Raw genomic sequence first — 16,668 nt, forward strand, 5'->3', positions numbered from 1 at the left:
CACACAAGGGGTAGGGGACTAGGAGTACAAAAGCGTTCCAACACTCTGGGCACAGAACTTGCTGGAAGTGCCATTTTAAGTAACTTTTAAAGCCAGCTGCTCCAGTACTTAAAAGGAAACATGATGCTGAATATAACAATTGAAAAGGGAATTGTAAGCATCACAAGGTATTAATTAATCCCATGATGCAAGATTCCTCCGGCTTAGATTACCTCTGCTTAAAGAAGTATTTATCCAAGAAATTCAGAGAAAGACCATGAAGACAGACAACGTACTGTACTTAAGAGTGTGATTTTTAATCCGAATGAGGATTAAAAGGCTGAAACAAATGTGATGGGGGCATGTACCAGAAGCCAGTTAACCCCTCCTTATTCCTTTCCAAGGAGGCTGACAGCTATTTTAAGTCCACAAACAGTCACACTGTCTGATTTGCAACTTTAGGAATCAAGAATAATATAGTAGCTAGATTTTTTTAAGCAGACATGTAAAATGAAGATAATACACTACTAGGCCTTTGATTCATTAGGGAAAAAACAGAGTATATGACAATTTTTACATTAAACCATGCACAGATGAAATTTAAATTGCAATCTGCAGGACTAAACGACAATAATAAAAATAGCGGCCCACTCACTGCCTGGCACTATCCTGGTATTTGCATACATAACTCGTTTTATCCTCTCATTAACCCTATGAGACATGTGACATTTGTATCCTCTTTTTACAGAAGCGGATGCTAAGGGAGAAATGTTAACTAACTCAAACAAGTTCACACAGCAAGTGAGGGACAGAGCCAGGATCTGAACCCAAACACAATTTGGCTCCTGAATCCATTTACACTATGCTGTCAATCAAATTCATGTTATAAAAACTATAAGATAAAAAATAAGAAAGAACTAGGGGAAAGGGTATCAAATCATTAATAACAACAGGTTGAAAATAGTTTTTACTGATAAATGACAATTATCTACTCCTAAAATTGGCCATATGTTCTACAATCAAAGATTCTAAGTCTGCTGCATGTTCATCACCGGAATTTCATTTAATTCAGGGAAAATGTTTACCTGGCACTTTCTTTGGAAGGCAGTGGCATTCTGTCAGGTGGGGATGGGGAATACCTCCTGGGATCAGGGACTAGTCTCACTGAGGCCTGAGAGTTACAGGCCTAAAGCAAGGGGAAAAAAAAGCCAGAGGAGATGGGAGCTAGCTGAGGCATCTCCCGCCCTTGGGTAATACAGCAGGGCCCTGGCAGTCCTTGTAGGGAGCACCTTAGAAATTATACTCATTGATTCAAAATACATTTTCTTCTATACGCAAGGCACTGCAGTCAGCAATGCAGAAGACACGAGGGGGCAGAGTGGCCGGGACCCTAACGATGACCACTCCGGGGGTGAAATCAGACAAGGGCAAGCAGCTATAACGCATACCAGGGTTGAGTCAGTTCCTGCCACATAGAAGGAACTAGTAACATCCACTTCACAGAGTGACAGTGGGCTGGGCCTGAGACACAGACGGGGAATCACAGGAAAGGTTGAGGGGATGGTAGGTACAAGTGATTAAAGAGAATCACTCAAAACCAGAGAGCCCTGAATATCAGGCTAAGAATTTTTGACCCAATATGGTAGGCTTAGAAACTTTTAGTGTTTTGAGTAGAAGGATCTCACAATCCATATTTCAGAATAATTAACAGAGCAAAGTTTACAGGATAAAGTAGAGGTTTCCAGAAAGTAATTGAAACAGTATGGTGAGAGGTGGTGTCCATCTGAACCAGCCAGAAATGAGAAGGAAGAAGCAGAATGCCTGCATGGATATCACTGTGAAACTTCAAGGATGCAGCAACTGACTTGAAGCTGGGGGCAGGGGATGTCTGGGAAGAGCCCTGCCACAAAAGTTACTCAATCCATAGCTGAGTTCACTGTTATACAAAAGGATTCAAGCACTGCTCCAAAGTGTCAGTCCTGGTGCCTGAGAGGATAGTGGGGTCATCTAAAGAAGTATAAAGTGTCAGAGAGATTTGAATTCAAGATGATTGAGTGATGGGATTAGCAACATGTTCAGTGGGGTAGAGCCAGCCAGCAGGAAGCTAAAAGAAAGATCTGGAAATTGAACTGGAGTTAGAGATCCAGGAGCCAACATACGTAAGGAGGAAGGATGGAATCAAGCATTCACCAGAGAGGTCAATGAGCGGAGAAAGAGCAAGCAGCAAAGAGGAGAAGGTACAGACGGGGGGCTATGCCCGGCCAACAGAGAGCCTGCAGAGAGCTGAATGGGGCATTCCAAGAAAGACAAGGACTGCTGCTCAAGAAGAAAACTCAAAAAGGTGGAGGACAGAGAAGGGTGACAATCGAACAATTCCTATATGGCGGCCAGAAGTGAGAAGGACACAGCCAGGGACTGAATGAACATTGAGAAACTGCAGAGAGTAGATCACTCTGTCATGAGGCTTAGCTATGAAAGGAAGACGACAACATGCTGATGAATAAAAAGGTGGAGAGAAGAGAGTTTTCACATAAGGGAAGGTCACAGCACACTCCTGGGCAGAGGAGTGAGCCAACGGGGGGAAGATGGAACCTTGCAAACATCAGGGTGGGGAGTGATGGGGTAATGAACAGACTAAGGAAAGGTGGGCTCGCAGCAGATGGAGGGCCAATGAGTCTTGAAAAAGGGGAGAAAAATTTAATTCTACTTCATAATTTAAAACTTTTGTGTTTCAAAAGCATACCAGGAAAGCAAAAAGACCACCCATAGAATAGGTGAAAATACTTGCAAATTTACATAATGAATTTGAATACAGAACACACAAAGAACTCTTACCCCGCGGCAATTAAAAAAAAAAAAAAGACAATCCAATTTAAAAATGGGCAAAAGATCCGAACAGACATTTCTCCAAAGATTTGCAAATAGCCAATAAATGGCCATGAGAAGATGTTCTATGTCGTTAGTCATCAGGGAAATACAAATCAAAACCACGATGAGATACCACTTCATACCTACTAGGATGGCTAGAATCAAAAAGGTGGATTAAAAGAAGTGTCAGCGAGAATGTGGAGAAATCAGAAGTCTAACATGTTGCTGTGGAAAAGAAAAATGCTGCAGCCACACCAGGAAAACCTCTCCTTCTGCTTTATTGACTACGCCAAAGCCTCTGACCATGTGGATCACAACAAACTGGTAAAGTCTTAACAAGATGTACCTTATCTGCCTCCTGAGAAATCTGTATGCAGGTCAGGAAGCAACAGTTAGAACTGGACATGGAACAATCGACTGGTTCCAAATCGGTAAAGGAGTATGTCAAGGCTATATACTGTCACCCTGCTTATTTAACTTATATGCAGAGTACATCATGCGAAACCCTGGGCTGGAAGAAGCATAAGCTGGAATCAAGACTGCCAGGAGAAATATCAAAAACCTCAGATATGCAGATGGCACCACCCTTGTGGCAGAAAGCAAAGAAGAACTAAAGAGCTTCTTGATGAAAGTGAAAGAGGAGAGTGAAGAAGTTGGCTTAAAATTCAACATTCAGAAAACTAAGATCATGGCATCTGGTCCCATCACTTCATGGCAATAGATGGGGAAACAGTGTAAACAGTGACAGACTTTATTTTGTTGGGCTCCAGAATCACTGCAGATGGTGACTGCAGCCAAGAAATTAAAAGACGCTTACTCCTTGGAAAAAAAGCTATGACCAACCTAGACAGCATATTAAAAAGCAGAGACATTACTTTGTCAACAAAGGTCTGTCCAGTCAAAGCTATGGTTTTTCCAGGTTTTTCCAGTGGTCATGCATGGATGTGAGAGTTGGACTATAAAGAAAGCTGAGCGCCAAAGAACTGATGCTTTAGAACTGTGGTCTTGGAGAAGATTCTTGCGAGTCCCTTGGACTGCAAGGAGATCCAACCAGTCCATCCTAAAGGAAATCAGTCCTGAATATTCAATGGAAGGACTGATGCTGAAGCGCCAATACTTTGGCCACCTGATGCGAAGAACTGACTCATTTGAAAAGACCATGATACTGGGAAAGATTGAAGGCAGGAGCAGAAGGGAATGACAGAGGATAAGATGGTTGGATGGCATCGCTGACTCGATGCATATGAGTTTGAGCAAGCTCCGGGAACTGGTGAAGGATGCGGAAGCTGGTGTGCTACCATCCATGCGGTCACAAAAAGTTGGACACGACTGAGCAACTGAACTGAACTGAACACTGGAAAATATTGTGGGAGTCCCATAATGGTTAAACACAGTTACCATACAATCCAGCAATTTCACTCTTAGCTATCTACCCATGAGAAATTTAAGCATGTATCACACAAAACTTGTACTCAAAATCTTTACAGAAGCATTATTCGTAATAGTTGAAAAACAAACAACGTAAATGTTCATCAACTGATAAATGGATAAAATGTGATATATCCATATGATGGAATATTACTTGACCATAAAAAGGAATGAAGTCCTGATACATGCTACAATATGCATGAATCCTGAAAATATTATGCATAGTTAAAGAAGCCAATCACAAAAAACCCACATACTCCATGACTCCATTTATATAATATGTCCAGAATAACCAAGTCTAGAGACAGAAAGTAGATTAGTCATCACTTAAGGCTGAGTTGAACGGGGAAAGAGGAGGAGGATAGCTAAAGGGCACAGAGTTTCTTTTTGAGGTGATGAAAATATTCTAAAATTGACCATCGTGATGGTTGCACAACACTATGAACATATTAAAAGCTACTTAATGGTATATTTAATCAGTGAATTGTATGGTACGTGAATTATATCTCAATAAAGCTATTAGGAAAAAGGGAGTGGAGAAAAGAATGAAGTTCTTTTTCCAAAAACAGGGGGGAAAAAGTAGCAGAGACCAAGCCCATAGTGTCAAGCAGGAAAATGGGAGGGGCGGAAAGGGTGGTGGGCAGGGCACCAGGCTGCTGGGAGAGCAGAAGTGCAGCAGGAGGTCCCTGAGGAGCTAAGGGCAGCCTCAGCGCAATGAGGGAGAGGAAGCAGGCAACAGTGATCAAAGAAAGCATTCTGAAGATCTGACTTCTGGAAGCAGCACGTTACGAGTGAACCATAATAAACAGCCAGTCTGATTAGGGTCCTGGATATGGGTGATTGGCAAAGGGCGCATGACACGGACAGTGTAACCTTGACCACTAAATGGACTAATGGGACATTCTGGGCAAAGGAGATGTGGCAGCATCATGGGACGTATTGATAGGACAGAAATAGATTTGCTCATCAAGTTCTAAAACACCAGCTGTGGAGTAACACCCTAGGATGCCTGAGAGCAAAAGCAGGGTGAATAAAAACAGGTATCGTTTCCAAGCAGTATCGTATCTTTGAGACTCATCATCCCCCAAAGACTCATCTGGTCCAGACAGAAGGTAACAATGGATTTTAAAGCATCTGGACAAATACCTACTAAGGTGAAATAACCTGCACTTCAATGATGACATCAGTGAATACACATTAGATAGAATGTGATGGAATTCAGATGAGGGCATCTATCTGAATCTGTGCTTGTCCACAATCCCGGAAGGCAGGACTCGTGCAGGTTGGGGGGCGGGGGTGGAGAGGCTGTGGGGAGCACACACCCAGAACACATCAGTGTTGGTTCTGATCACAGAACCAAAATCACAGCTTATTATGAAGCTGTTAGGTTAGGTTTGAGTTAGAGTACCCCATTTACGGCGAATCAATGTATGTAACATCCTAACCTGGAAGCCTCAAGACAGTGTGTTTAAGATTCATCCACAGGAAACCTGTGGTGTGGGGTTATTGGAATCTCTAAAATCCACAACCACATCATCCGCCAGTCAAGCCATTTAGCAAAGAGGGAAATAATGACTAGAGAATTCAGTTCAGATTTGACCCCCACATAGCTCAGCAATAAGACAATATATTTACAGCTTTCAGAATTTTTATAATTGGTCATTTCTTCCACTTAATACTTTGCTACTGTTGGCTATATATATACACACCTATACACACCTGATGTCGGGGGAAGGAGTTATACACAGATGCATGAGACAAGCTCCTCAAAGAACACTCATCATTGGAGAAGGCATACGAAGAAGGGAGGGAGCACAAAATTTTACGGTTGACCGTGACCCCAAGGTGGCTTCAGAATTATCTCACCCCACGTGCACTCTTGCACAGTGACCATGACATTCTCCTCCAAGAAGTGAAGTCTCCTTCTCCTCCTCTTGAATCTAAGCCCGGCTATGGCCTGATCTGACCAACAGAACGCAGAAGTGATTCTGCGTACCTCGGAGGCCAGGCCTTAAGAGCTTCCACCTTCCCTGCTGGAAACACTCCCTGTTGAAAGCCAGCTGCCAGATCAAAGGGCCACCATGCTATGAGGAAATCCAGGCTACCCAATGGAGAGAACCACCACATGGAGGACCACCAAGGCATGGAGTGGCGCCTTCTAGGACAAGCCCAGCCACTGCAGAATGAAGCCGAGTGATCCAGTCAGCACCACGGTGATCAGAAGAACAGCCCGGCAAAGCCCTGACTGAATTCCTGGCTCATGAATCATGAGCAGATTAAACAGACCTTGTCTTAAGCCACTGAGTTTTGAGATAGCTTGTTACACAGCAACAGATAACTGAAACCAACTTGAAGCCAGGAAACTAGGAATGAGTCCTGTTTCTGTTCTTACCTAGCTACGGGTCCTTGGGTCAACAACTTCCCCTCTGGACCTCAATTTCCTCATCTGTAAAATGAGGAAGTTGTAGGAGTGAGCTAAGGTGCTTTCTATTTCTGATAGGCTGTGCCATACACACCCAGATCAGTGAGTGCTTAGGCGATGAGAGCCAGGAATACAGAGGCAGCTACCAGGGTGAGGTGAAGGAACGGTGCACTAGGACTCAAAGCGCTGCAACGTGAGACTTAAGCGAGGCAGCACCTCAAACAATACATGGTCCATAGTAAGTATTCACTAAATATCAGCTATAATCATTATCCTCTCATCAGTTCTGTGACCCTGGACAAGTTAATCTGATTCCCATTTTTTTCATCTGAAAAATGGAAACAACTCTAATGTTCCCCCTGCCACATAAGGAAAATTTTTCGTGTGCAAAAGTCCCATGAAAATCAAAAATCAACCTACAAATGTAAAGCATAAGTGTGCTATTAATACCTTAACTTTGCACCATTATCATCAGAGGTCTTCTTCGCACCCAGCAAGCAGAGACAGTCAGTTGATGGCACTGGCTACCAGGAAGGTACACTGAGAGAGGGAAAGAGGGGGGCAGACACAAAGGAGCCACACAGGCTTTCAAGCCTGGAAGGACGTTTACACCCACCCATCAGCAATGGCCAGTGAGCCACGTGCCCTTTCGGACACAGACAGCAGTATCCCTGAAGAGCAGCTCCCAGCCCAAGCTTATATCTGGAAAGAGCCCAGCACTAAAAATTTGAATAATTTTCTACATCAGAGTCAGAGAGGCCAGCAACCTAAGGATGCCCCGCCGGTGAACCGTGAATCAGACAACCGCCCAGCATAGAGTGAACATTCCATAAAAATTAGTAAATGAATGAGCATTGGATTTGAGAGTCTACAGTCAAACCTCCCAGGTTTAAACCATAGCTCTGCCATACACAGAGCTAAAGCAGGCAACATATCCTCGTTGGTAAGATATAAGGAGACGCACCTACACAGACCTCCAGGGAAGCAGTGAGAATCACATGAAGTACTGGAGGTGAAACACCTCTAGGATTCTGCTTGATAATTAAATGGATGGTGTGGTTTTCAAGAGCACAGAACCTCTGACGCCCAGATGCCTTTCAGTTCCTAGCCATAACCTTTCAATCTCTGCAGCAACCGGAAAATGAATGCATCTATCCAAAAAGTCACTCCATCCAGTGTTGATCCTGAAAAACTGCCAGCCCTTGGGAGGCAAAGATCTGGGCTCATTTTCCAAGGGTACTTGACAAGGCAGCATGGATACATTTACATTTTACAGCCTGTGCTTTTCCAAAACAAGAAATGAGTATGGCGTGTATTTAACCCTGAAATGCCAGTAATCATGCACCTCCATGGACGCTGCTCAGGAGGGATGTGAAAAGCAGCCAGACGAGGCACTTGCCAGATGTTCACGGGAAGAAAAGCTTCTACTTCCACCTCTGCTCAGGTCTCAGCTGACATGATTTGAATGTACTGGTGTCAAGCATCGATTACAAACAGCTGGGAGTTAGGACCCAGTTCTTAAAGTCAGCCCTGCCCTTTCTTCCCCACTTCACCATTCTCAAAGCAGAACCCTTGGTGTGCTGCACCCCAAATCTGTAATGGGAACACAGCCAGGACCAACTGTGGTTCCCCCTCCTCTTATCGAGCACTACTGTGTATGAATCCAGAGAAGTTACCATAGGAACCGCACCACCAATATTTCTCCAATTCTGGTCCCAATCACCTGCATGAAAGCTCGTGGAATGCTCCTTAGAGGTGCACAGTCCTGGTCTCTCCCCACATGTGTCAGATTAGAATTGGGGGCAGCAACAATCAGAGTTTTCAACAACCTCGCGTGGTGATTCTTACGAACGCTAGGTTATGAGTCCTAGCTAGGACCAAACTAGCAGAGACTGTGAGAAAAGAATTAAAAGGTTAAAAACACTTTAATCCTGATCTCTCTTCTGCCACCCAGCCTTGCAAAGCAGAGTATTGGTGAACCAAACAAGACCAAAGCCAACTGCCCAGTTCATGCTTGTCCGAGAAAATTAAGTCATGATGTGATGAAAACTCATACCTTAAAATTTAAAAACCTGCTCACCAAAGCAACAGGCCCGGACAAAAATTAACCCATCTGATCTGGTATCAAACCAACCAGATCTATTCTGAGAGAAGCAAGATAAGATCTCGTCTACAGCCCCACTCTGGTCCCAGCCATACCCAGTAATTCAGTTCTGCATTCCACTGCAGGGCTTGATGTCTAGGGGAACAGGGGGTGTCCTCCTAGTCCTAGCAAATATGGTTTGGGGAAGGTTATTCAGGAAGCAGGAGAAAAGGTAAGATTTAACATCACCAGGAGAAGGAAAAAAAAAAAAAAACAGAGATAACTGACTGCCCTGGACTCACATCAGACACTCAAAAAGATGTCTCATGAATTGAAGGAAATAGCCACCTGATGGAGTAATCCTTGCCTGAAATGCTTAACACCTTACCTACAAAGTCATGAAGGAGAAAAAGGGGACAGAGAATAAAACTGCCTCCATGTCGAACGCATTACCTTTCCCAAACCAGCAAGACACAACCGGCCAGTGACAGGCACACAGTAGGTGCTGAGCATCCTTAAGTCTTGAGGGGAGGGCGTCAAGAAGCATGAAGGAAGAGCAGAAGCACTGCTCCCTTGTGATGGGCAGGAACCCCGGCTGCAACCTCGGAAACCAGAACTCCTCACTCTGGGAAGTGCATGACAGGGGGCCAGCCTTATTCACACCTTATGGTGCAGTTCAGAGGCTTCCGCCCCACCCCCTCTTCCCAAGGACGGACCTGGGGCTCTGAGCTGAAAATTCCTGTTGCCGCCCCCGCCGCCTCCCGCCCCCCACCCCCGATAAATTCTTCGGCAGCAGTCCCCTACTAGCTGCTGAAACTTCACATTACGCCACAAAACTAGCAACCGGGCAGCTTTCACCACACCTCCCCCTTCAATGACTGGCACTTGCAAAGGAGTCGTGGCTAATAAGGCATTTAGGAAGTAACTCTGACACCTGGCTGGGGTTACCAGGAATCTAAAAACAAACCCACCCCTGTATTATTTTCTTCAATCAGGAAGCAGGTATTCCCCTTATAAAAGACCTTTCTGAAAGCACCTCTCCCACGGGATCCCAACAGGTAAATGACACCAAAGCTTCCCTAAAGCAATTCTAAAGAACCAAGTCCAGGCTGCGCTCCCCGACTGGCTTGTTCTCAGAAGGAGGGATGCGGGAAGTAACTCAGTGAGTCCTGGGTGGGTAAGGATGGGGCAGTTTGCAGGTGGGAGGAGAGGGATGAAGCAATACCGCTCAAACTTTGCAGTTACTCTTTAGCAGTTCTGGGCAGGAACCCGCGGAATTCTATACAGAGAAGGGGAGTCATCCTCCCTAACAGAAAGGCCCCCAAATTAGCCTAACCCACCAGCTCTGCGTCCGGGATGGCTGCGCATCCCATCCGCTCAGACATGCCCCCTCCGGGACAGTCCCTTCCCCGGGGCCCCTCACCTTGGCCTCGAAGCAGATGCCGTGCTGGAAGGCGTCCTCGTTGTGCAAGGGGATCCGCAGGTCGTGACCATCGTCCACAAGGTTGTACTTGGTTTTGCTGGGCATGGTGACCCGCGCTGGACCGGCTCCTCCAGAGGCGGCGGTGGCAGGAAGGAGCTGGCGAGACCGCGGAGAGGGGAGGCGGGAGCCGGGGGCGGCGGCGCGCGGAGGGGGCGCAAGCGGAGGGTCTCCGGGTTGGAGGCGCCCCGGCCGCGCGGCGGCCGTGGAAGCCGGGACTCGGAGAGACGCCGAGGGCCGGGCTGCGCGGATGCGGGCGACGCGAGCGGCGCTGTGGCCGCGCAATTCCTGCCGGCGAAGAAGGCGGCGGGGGCGGCGGTGGGAGAGGGCAGCGCGGCGCCCAGGCCGGGGGAGGGGAGCGGTGGGCGCGCGGCCCGCGCTGGAACTGGGCGCGGCGCTGGCCCGGGAACAGAGGCGCGGACAGCCCGGGACGAGGAAGAAAAGGCGGCGGCGGCGGCGGCGGAGCTGGGTGCCTGTCACGGAGACGCCGGATCAGCCGCCGGCGAGCGACTCCTCCTGCGGGGCGGGCCCGGGCCGGCTCCTCCCGCAGGGCGCCCAGGCTCCGCCCGCCGCCGGGCCCGCCCCCGCGCTGCCCGCCGAGCAGGTGAAAGTCCCCGGGAGCGTGGCGCCCGGCTCTACCCGCGTCCTGGGGCCGGACCCCTGGAACTTCGCCCTGACCCTGGACAGCCGGTGTCCCAGAAACGCAGGCTCAGTCCTGTTTTTGTTTTTTTACAGTCAGAATCTGAGCCAGGCTGCTAATAGTTAGCAGCAGCGGCGCCTTGGTTTTCTGTTTTTATTTTTGGAGGGGGAAGGGGCTGGTGTTTATTGTTTTGCTTTTATGTTTTACCAGAAAGGCCCAAGTCTTGGCTCGTGTGTATTCAGACCATTAATTCTGAGAGTTTCCTTTCTCTGGAGAATCAAGACTGCACCCAAATGGAGGACGATCGCAGGTGCTTTGTGTTCGTTCCTTTGAGCTGTGTTTTGTGACTTGTATTATTGGAGGGTTGTGGGGATGCCTTTGGGGGTGGTTTTAGTGTTAATATTAAAACCATAAGCCTCATGGAAATGGAATAGGCCGATGAAGCGTACTAAGGACAAAAGAGTCCACAACGTTTCTATTTTTCTTAACCTAAAGCTGGTTGTCAACAAAATGGGCTTCCAAGTTGTTATTACTCTTCCTATCTTAGAAAGTGCTTCAGTTCAATTTGCTTATTGTTAAGAAGCGGCCCATTCACTTTTCTCCTTTACACCAAGAGTTTTTTTGCTATGCAAAAATGTGCAAAGGAAGGGCAGGGCAAAGGGATATTTAGTGACCAATTATGTATCAGACCCCATGGGTAGAGGAACATGGTTTAATACTACCCACGAGTCAAAAGTAACCAGACAGTCTGGTGCCAAAGCTAGCCCAACCTGAGATCACTGAGAGCCAATGGTCAGCAACTCTCCTGAATTCAATTTAAACCTACTAATATCTTGCGGACACATCCACCAGGGACAATTTGACATACAGACACTATTGTTGTATAGTCAAGGCCCCAAAAGCATCACAATAAAATTACTTCCAAGAGGCATGTCATCCTATATTTCTGTGATAGATTTATATAAGAGAATGCATTACTGTCATAAATCTATTTCTTATTTTGCCCCATAGTGCTGAAGTACAATTGCTCTTTCCTGTATGTTGCCTGATCCCTACCTGCTGAAATTACTGGTCAAGATGTAGCCTCTTCTGGGATATCTCCTTATATGAAAGAAAGCTGATGACTAAAACAAATTAATCATATACCTTCTGCTGTATAAACTTTATTATATTCATAAATATTAGTAAGAACCAAAAATAATTTGCACGGAGGAAATGCTCCACAAACCTTTTTATAAATACAGGACATGAAAGTCTAATCAGGCATGTGTGACTCTTTGAATGTCACCGTGGTTTTGATATGCATCGTAATGCCCTCTCTAAAACCTGGCACAGGAACTCAACAACTAAAAGGCAAGACCTTAAGTAACTACTTCCTTTGCATCTCATATTCCCTCCTGAATTTAAAAAGTCTTCTGAACTCCAAAGCCTTTATTTTAATAGATTAACTTGGGTCCCACTGGAATGCTACATTTACCAGAATTTTGTATCTAACTCTGGAACACATTCTTTGTACACCAGACACAAAAAGCTGAAGCTCCACAGATATTTCAGGATCTAGTGCAGAGACTGCTACATAGTAGACATCCAATAATTATTTATGGAATTGGATAATAATAATAGCTAATATTCATTGAACTTTATGTGTCAGGCATTGCTGTTAGAGCCTTGCCTGTATTATCTCATGTAATATTCACAACAACCCTAAGGTAAGCCCCATTTTATGAAGAAACTGAGGCAGAGAGGATTGCATAACTTGCCCAAGGTCACACACTTAGAATGGAAAGAAGCCAAAATTTGAATCCAATTCTTTGTCAAGGAGTGTTTCCATTAGCCTGGATTGCCATAAAAATCTTATTGCAAATGACATGCATATCAAATGCAGGGTCCATGTTTTATTTAGGTGTTTTTTTGTTGCTAAGCTATATTTGCTTCGCTTCAGTTAGATGAAATGTTCCTAAAAGGAGGGGTCTGTCCTCTGCTTTGGCCTCCACTTACTATAACATCAGAGCCACACAGGCACAAAAACACCCTTCTTTCAGAAGCAGTGGACATCCAAAGTGATTTTTTTTAAGCAGATATTTCGATCTTGTTTTTGCACCTTTAAATACAATTGAACTTCACTCACAGTATTTCCAATTTTTTTATCTCTTAAAGTGAATGATAGGTACATGTATCATTTTTCATATACTTCGGTATTGTAAACACTGCATAATACAATTTTAATCTGATATACATTTAATTAAAAAATAGATTGCTAAAGCATACAATGCTTCTTATGTTAAATTTTATTAAAATTTTGTTTAAAAATGAATTGGAAAAAAATCCTAACATGGAACTTAAGAAATGGAAACTACTCAGAGATCTTCTAATCCAGTTCCTTCATAAATCCAAAGGAATAGAAACCCAGAGAGGTTAATTTGCCTAGTCATCACTATAGGCTGAAGAAGAAGTGAAGTCAAGTCGCTCAGTCATGTCCAACTCTTTGCCACCCTATAGACTGTAATCCGCTGGGCTCCTTTCTCTGTGGGATTCTCCAGGCAAGAATACTGGAGTGGGTTGCCATTTCCTTCTCCAGAGGGTCTTCCCAACCCACAGGTCGAACCTGGGTCTCCCACATTGCAGGCAGATTGTTTACCCTCTGAGCCACCAGGGAAGCCTAGATCTCCTACTCAGTAATCTTTTCATCACACAAATATGGATTTAAAATAAATTGATGGCAAACTTTATCCTTAGCACAATTAAAACTGAGAAAATTAGTTTTTGATCATAAAATACCTGCTTTGCTGTGCTAAGTACATCCTATGCTTTGTCTCACTTGATATATGAGGTAGGTACTGTCAGTCCCCATTTTAGAGGTGAGGAAACTGGGGCTGAGTGAGAGAAGTAGCTGGTGTAGGTCAGAAAGCAGCAAGTCCTAAGAATCCTTTCATGGCCATAACCAACAAAGAATGAAGAGTATGTCAGCTTGCTCAGTGCTGCTCAGATACACAAACAGAACTCATAAAATCTTCTTATAAATAATAATATTAAATGTTAATATGTAATGGTTTCTTTCCATTAGCTAACACACTTACTCCTTGGAAGGAAAGTTATGACCATCCTAGATAGCCTTTTAAAAAGCAGAGACATTACTTTGCCAACAAAGGTCCGTCTAGTCAAGGCTATGGGTTTTCCAGTGGTCATGTATGGATGTGAGAGTTGGACTGTGAAGAAAGCTGTGCGCCGAAGAATTGATGCTTTTGAACTGTGGTGTTGGAGAAGACTCTTGAGAGTCCCTTGGACTGCAAGGAGATCCAACCACTCCATTCTGAAGGAGATCAGCCCTGGGTGTTCTTTGGAAGGAATGATGCTAAAGCTGAAACTCCAGTACTTTGGCCACCTCATGCGACTCATTGGAAAAGACTCTTGGAAAAGAATTGACTCTTGGAAAAGCCTCTGATGCTGGGAGGGATTGGGGGCAGGAGGAGAAGGGGACGACAGAGGATGAGATGGCTGGATGGCATCACTGACTCGATGGACGTGAGTCTGAACTCCGGGAGTTGGTGATGGACAGGGAGGCCTGGTGTGCTGCCGTTCATGGGGTCGCAAAGAGTCGGACACGACTGAGCAACTGAACTGAACTGACCTGAACTCCAAAAAGCTCTGATTATATTTTCATGGCACCATTTTTACTTCACAGTGTCTCCATAGGCACATAGATTTAGAAATCATTAGCCCGTTTTAAAAGGTGTCAGTAAAAATATTAAGTGATTTCTCTGCCATCCCCCAACAACATCCTCTATCACTAATAATCCTTAACCCAAGTTTGGTTTATTATGATCTTTTATTTTGTAAGGAGCAGTTTTCTTTGGGCTGTGCTGAGTTTTCATTGCACGTGTGGGCATAGTAGCTGCAGTGCATGGGAGCTTGCTTACCCTGCAGCATGTGGGATCTTAGTTCCCCTTCCTGGGATCGAACCTGCATCCCCTGCATTAGAAGGCAGATTCTTAACCACTGGACCACTGGGAAGTCATAAGCAACAATTTAGGATGTTTGTCCCATAAAAAAAGATTATTCTAAAAGGTATTGCATATTTTGATGCTGGCATACATGTTTTTCCCCTTGTGATTGAAATTGACTCCCCACACTGGTAAGTAATGGGGGGTACCCCATTACAAGAGCAAGCTACATTTCTTACTGAGACATTTATTTCTGTTTTAAAGGTAAGTTTGGGGGGTTTCCCTGGTGGCTCAGTGGTAAAGAATCCGCCTGCCAATGCAGAAGGCACAGGTTCAATCCCTGGTCTGGGAAGATCCCACATGCCACAGTGCAACTAAGCCCATGTGCCGCTCCATAGCTACTAAGCCTGTGTTTTAGAGCCTGGAAGCCCTAGACCCTGTGCTCCTCAGTAAGAGGAGCCATCTCAACGAGAAGCTCATGCACTAGAGAGCCTCCACTTGCCACAACTAGAGAAAAGCCCACGCAGTAATGAAGACCCAACACAACTAATAAATATTTTTTCAGAGTAAGTCTTTTTCTACAAAATCATGCAAGTTATATTTTTATAAATTGAATACTTTTTCTAATCAGCTTCCAGATGGAATGCTTTCTGGGTTCCCAGCTTTCCTCAACAGCTCATGAGTGCAGGCAAAATTAGAGAAAGGGGGAATACAGGCTGAGTGGGAGGCAGTGGCTGGTGACCTTCCCTCCATAGCGCTTTTCCCACCCACCCCTGGGCCAGAAAGGCAGGAAGCAAATAGCATGGAAAGGTACGGCTACTTTCAGAGGGCCTGCAGGCTGCTTCACAACCTTCTTTCTCTTGGAACACTTATGGGGAATTAAAAGATCTAGAGCAGGGAGCAAGGTCTGAAGAATTTTGAGTTGAAGAAAGATGGTTGGGTTTCCCTTTTTCTTGTACATTCTTCTAAGAATATTTCTTGGATGGTGTAGCCATTCCCAGCTTCCAATTCAAAATATTGTTTTTCAAGTTAAAATTAATAGCTGTGTTTCTTGGCCCTGCCTAATATTTCAGGTGAGAAATAGTTATTGATGCAACAGTTTTTGGTCAAAAAGCCTATTGATTAAAGGCAATAAAATCATATTTAAGAAGTATTTCTGCTATAATACTTTCCCAGGGGTAGCAGGATTTATAAGAGAGTTATATACGCCCTTAATGTGACATACACTTTTAAGTGCAAAAAGTAATTTAAGTATGATCAAAGTATAAAGTGAGAGACATCATTTCTAAGTGTCATGGAAGGAAAGGAAGAATAAAGCCCATTGGAACCAGCATGGTCAGGAAAGACTTCAAGAAGGAGGTGAGACTGATTATTAGAGAAATACAAATCAAGACTATAATGAGGTATCACCTCACACCTGTTGGAATAGCCATCATCAAAAAGCCTACCAGGAATTCCCTAGCGGTCTGGTTAGGACTCCATGCTTTCACTGCCAAGGGTGCCAGTTCAACTTATTATCAAATAAATAATAAAAAGTCGACAAATAACAATGCTGGAGAGGGTGTGGAGAAAATGGTACCCTCCTACACTGTTGGTGGGAATGTACGTTGGTGAGGCCACTATGGAGGACGGTGTAGGGGTTCCTCAAAAACTAAAAATAGAATTATCATACGACCCAGCAATCCCATTCCTGGGCATATATCCAGATAAAACCATAATTCAAAAAGATCCATACACCCCAGTATTCATAGCAGTGCTATTCATGATAGCCAAAACATGGAGACAATCAAAATGTCAATCAGCAAATGAATGGATAAAAATGACATG

The 16,668-nt window shown here is 44.8% G+C and overlaps 1 protein-coding gene and 1 long non-coding RNA gene across 8 annotated transcripts in view; one reads left to right on the top strand and one right to left on the bottom strand.

Moving 5' to 3' along the window:
* Window positions 1–10,448, bottom strand: part of LOC102414663 (carboxyl-terminal PDZ ligand of neuronal nitric oxide synthase protein) — a 359,817-nt gene extending 349,369 nt beyond the window's left edge. For 4 of the 6 annotated variants that reach the window (XM_045165982.1, XM_045165981.1, XM_045165978.1 and 1 more), the window contains exon 1: window positions 10,204–10,448. In XM_045165982.1, coding sequence (XP_045021917.1) covers window positions 10,204–10,308 — 105 coding nt within the window. In that variant the 5' untranslated portion in view covers window positions 10,309–10,448. Of the gene's footprint in view, window positions 1–9,233; window positions 9,524–10,203 lie in introns of those variants that run through there. The other 2 variants (XM_045165980.1, XM_045165979.1) reach the window with 2 other exon arrangements.
* On the top strand, window positions 9,828–12,159 carry LOC123333952. Of its 2 annotated transcripts, none has more exons than XR_006551554.2 (3): window positions 9,828–9,942; window positions 11,111–11,210; window positions 11,912–12,159. It is a non-coding gene; the product is annotated as an uncharacterized LOC123333952 (long non-coding RNA). The 2 variants fall into 2 exon arrangements; XR_006551555.2 differs by having other exon boundaries at window positions 9,832–9,953.
* Window positions 12,160–16,668: the final 4,509 nt, after the last annotated feature.

Source organism: Bubalus bubalis, chromosome 6 (genome assembly GCF_019923935.1).
Source record: "Bubalus bubalis isolate 160015118507 breed Murrah chromosome 6, NDDB_SH_1, whole genome shotgun sequence".
Lineage (NCBI taxonomy): Eukaryota > Metazoa > Chordata > Mammalia > Artiodactyla > Bovidae > Bubalus > Bubalus bubalis.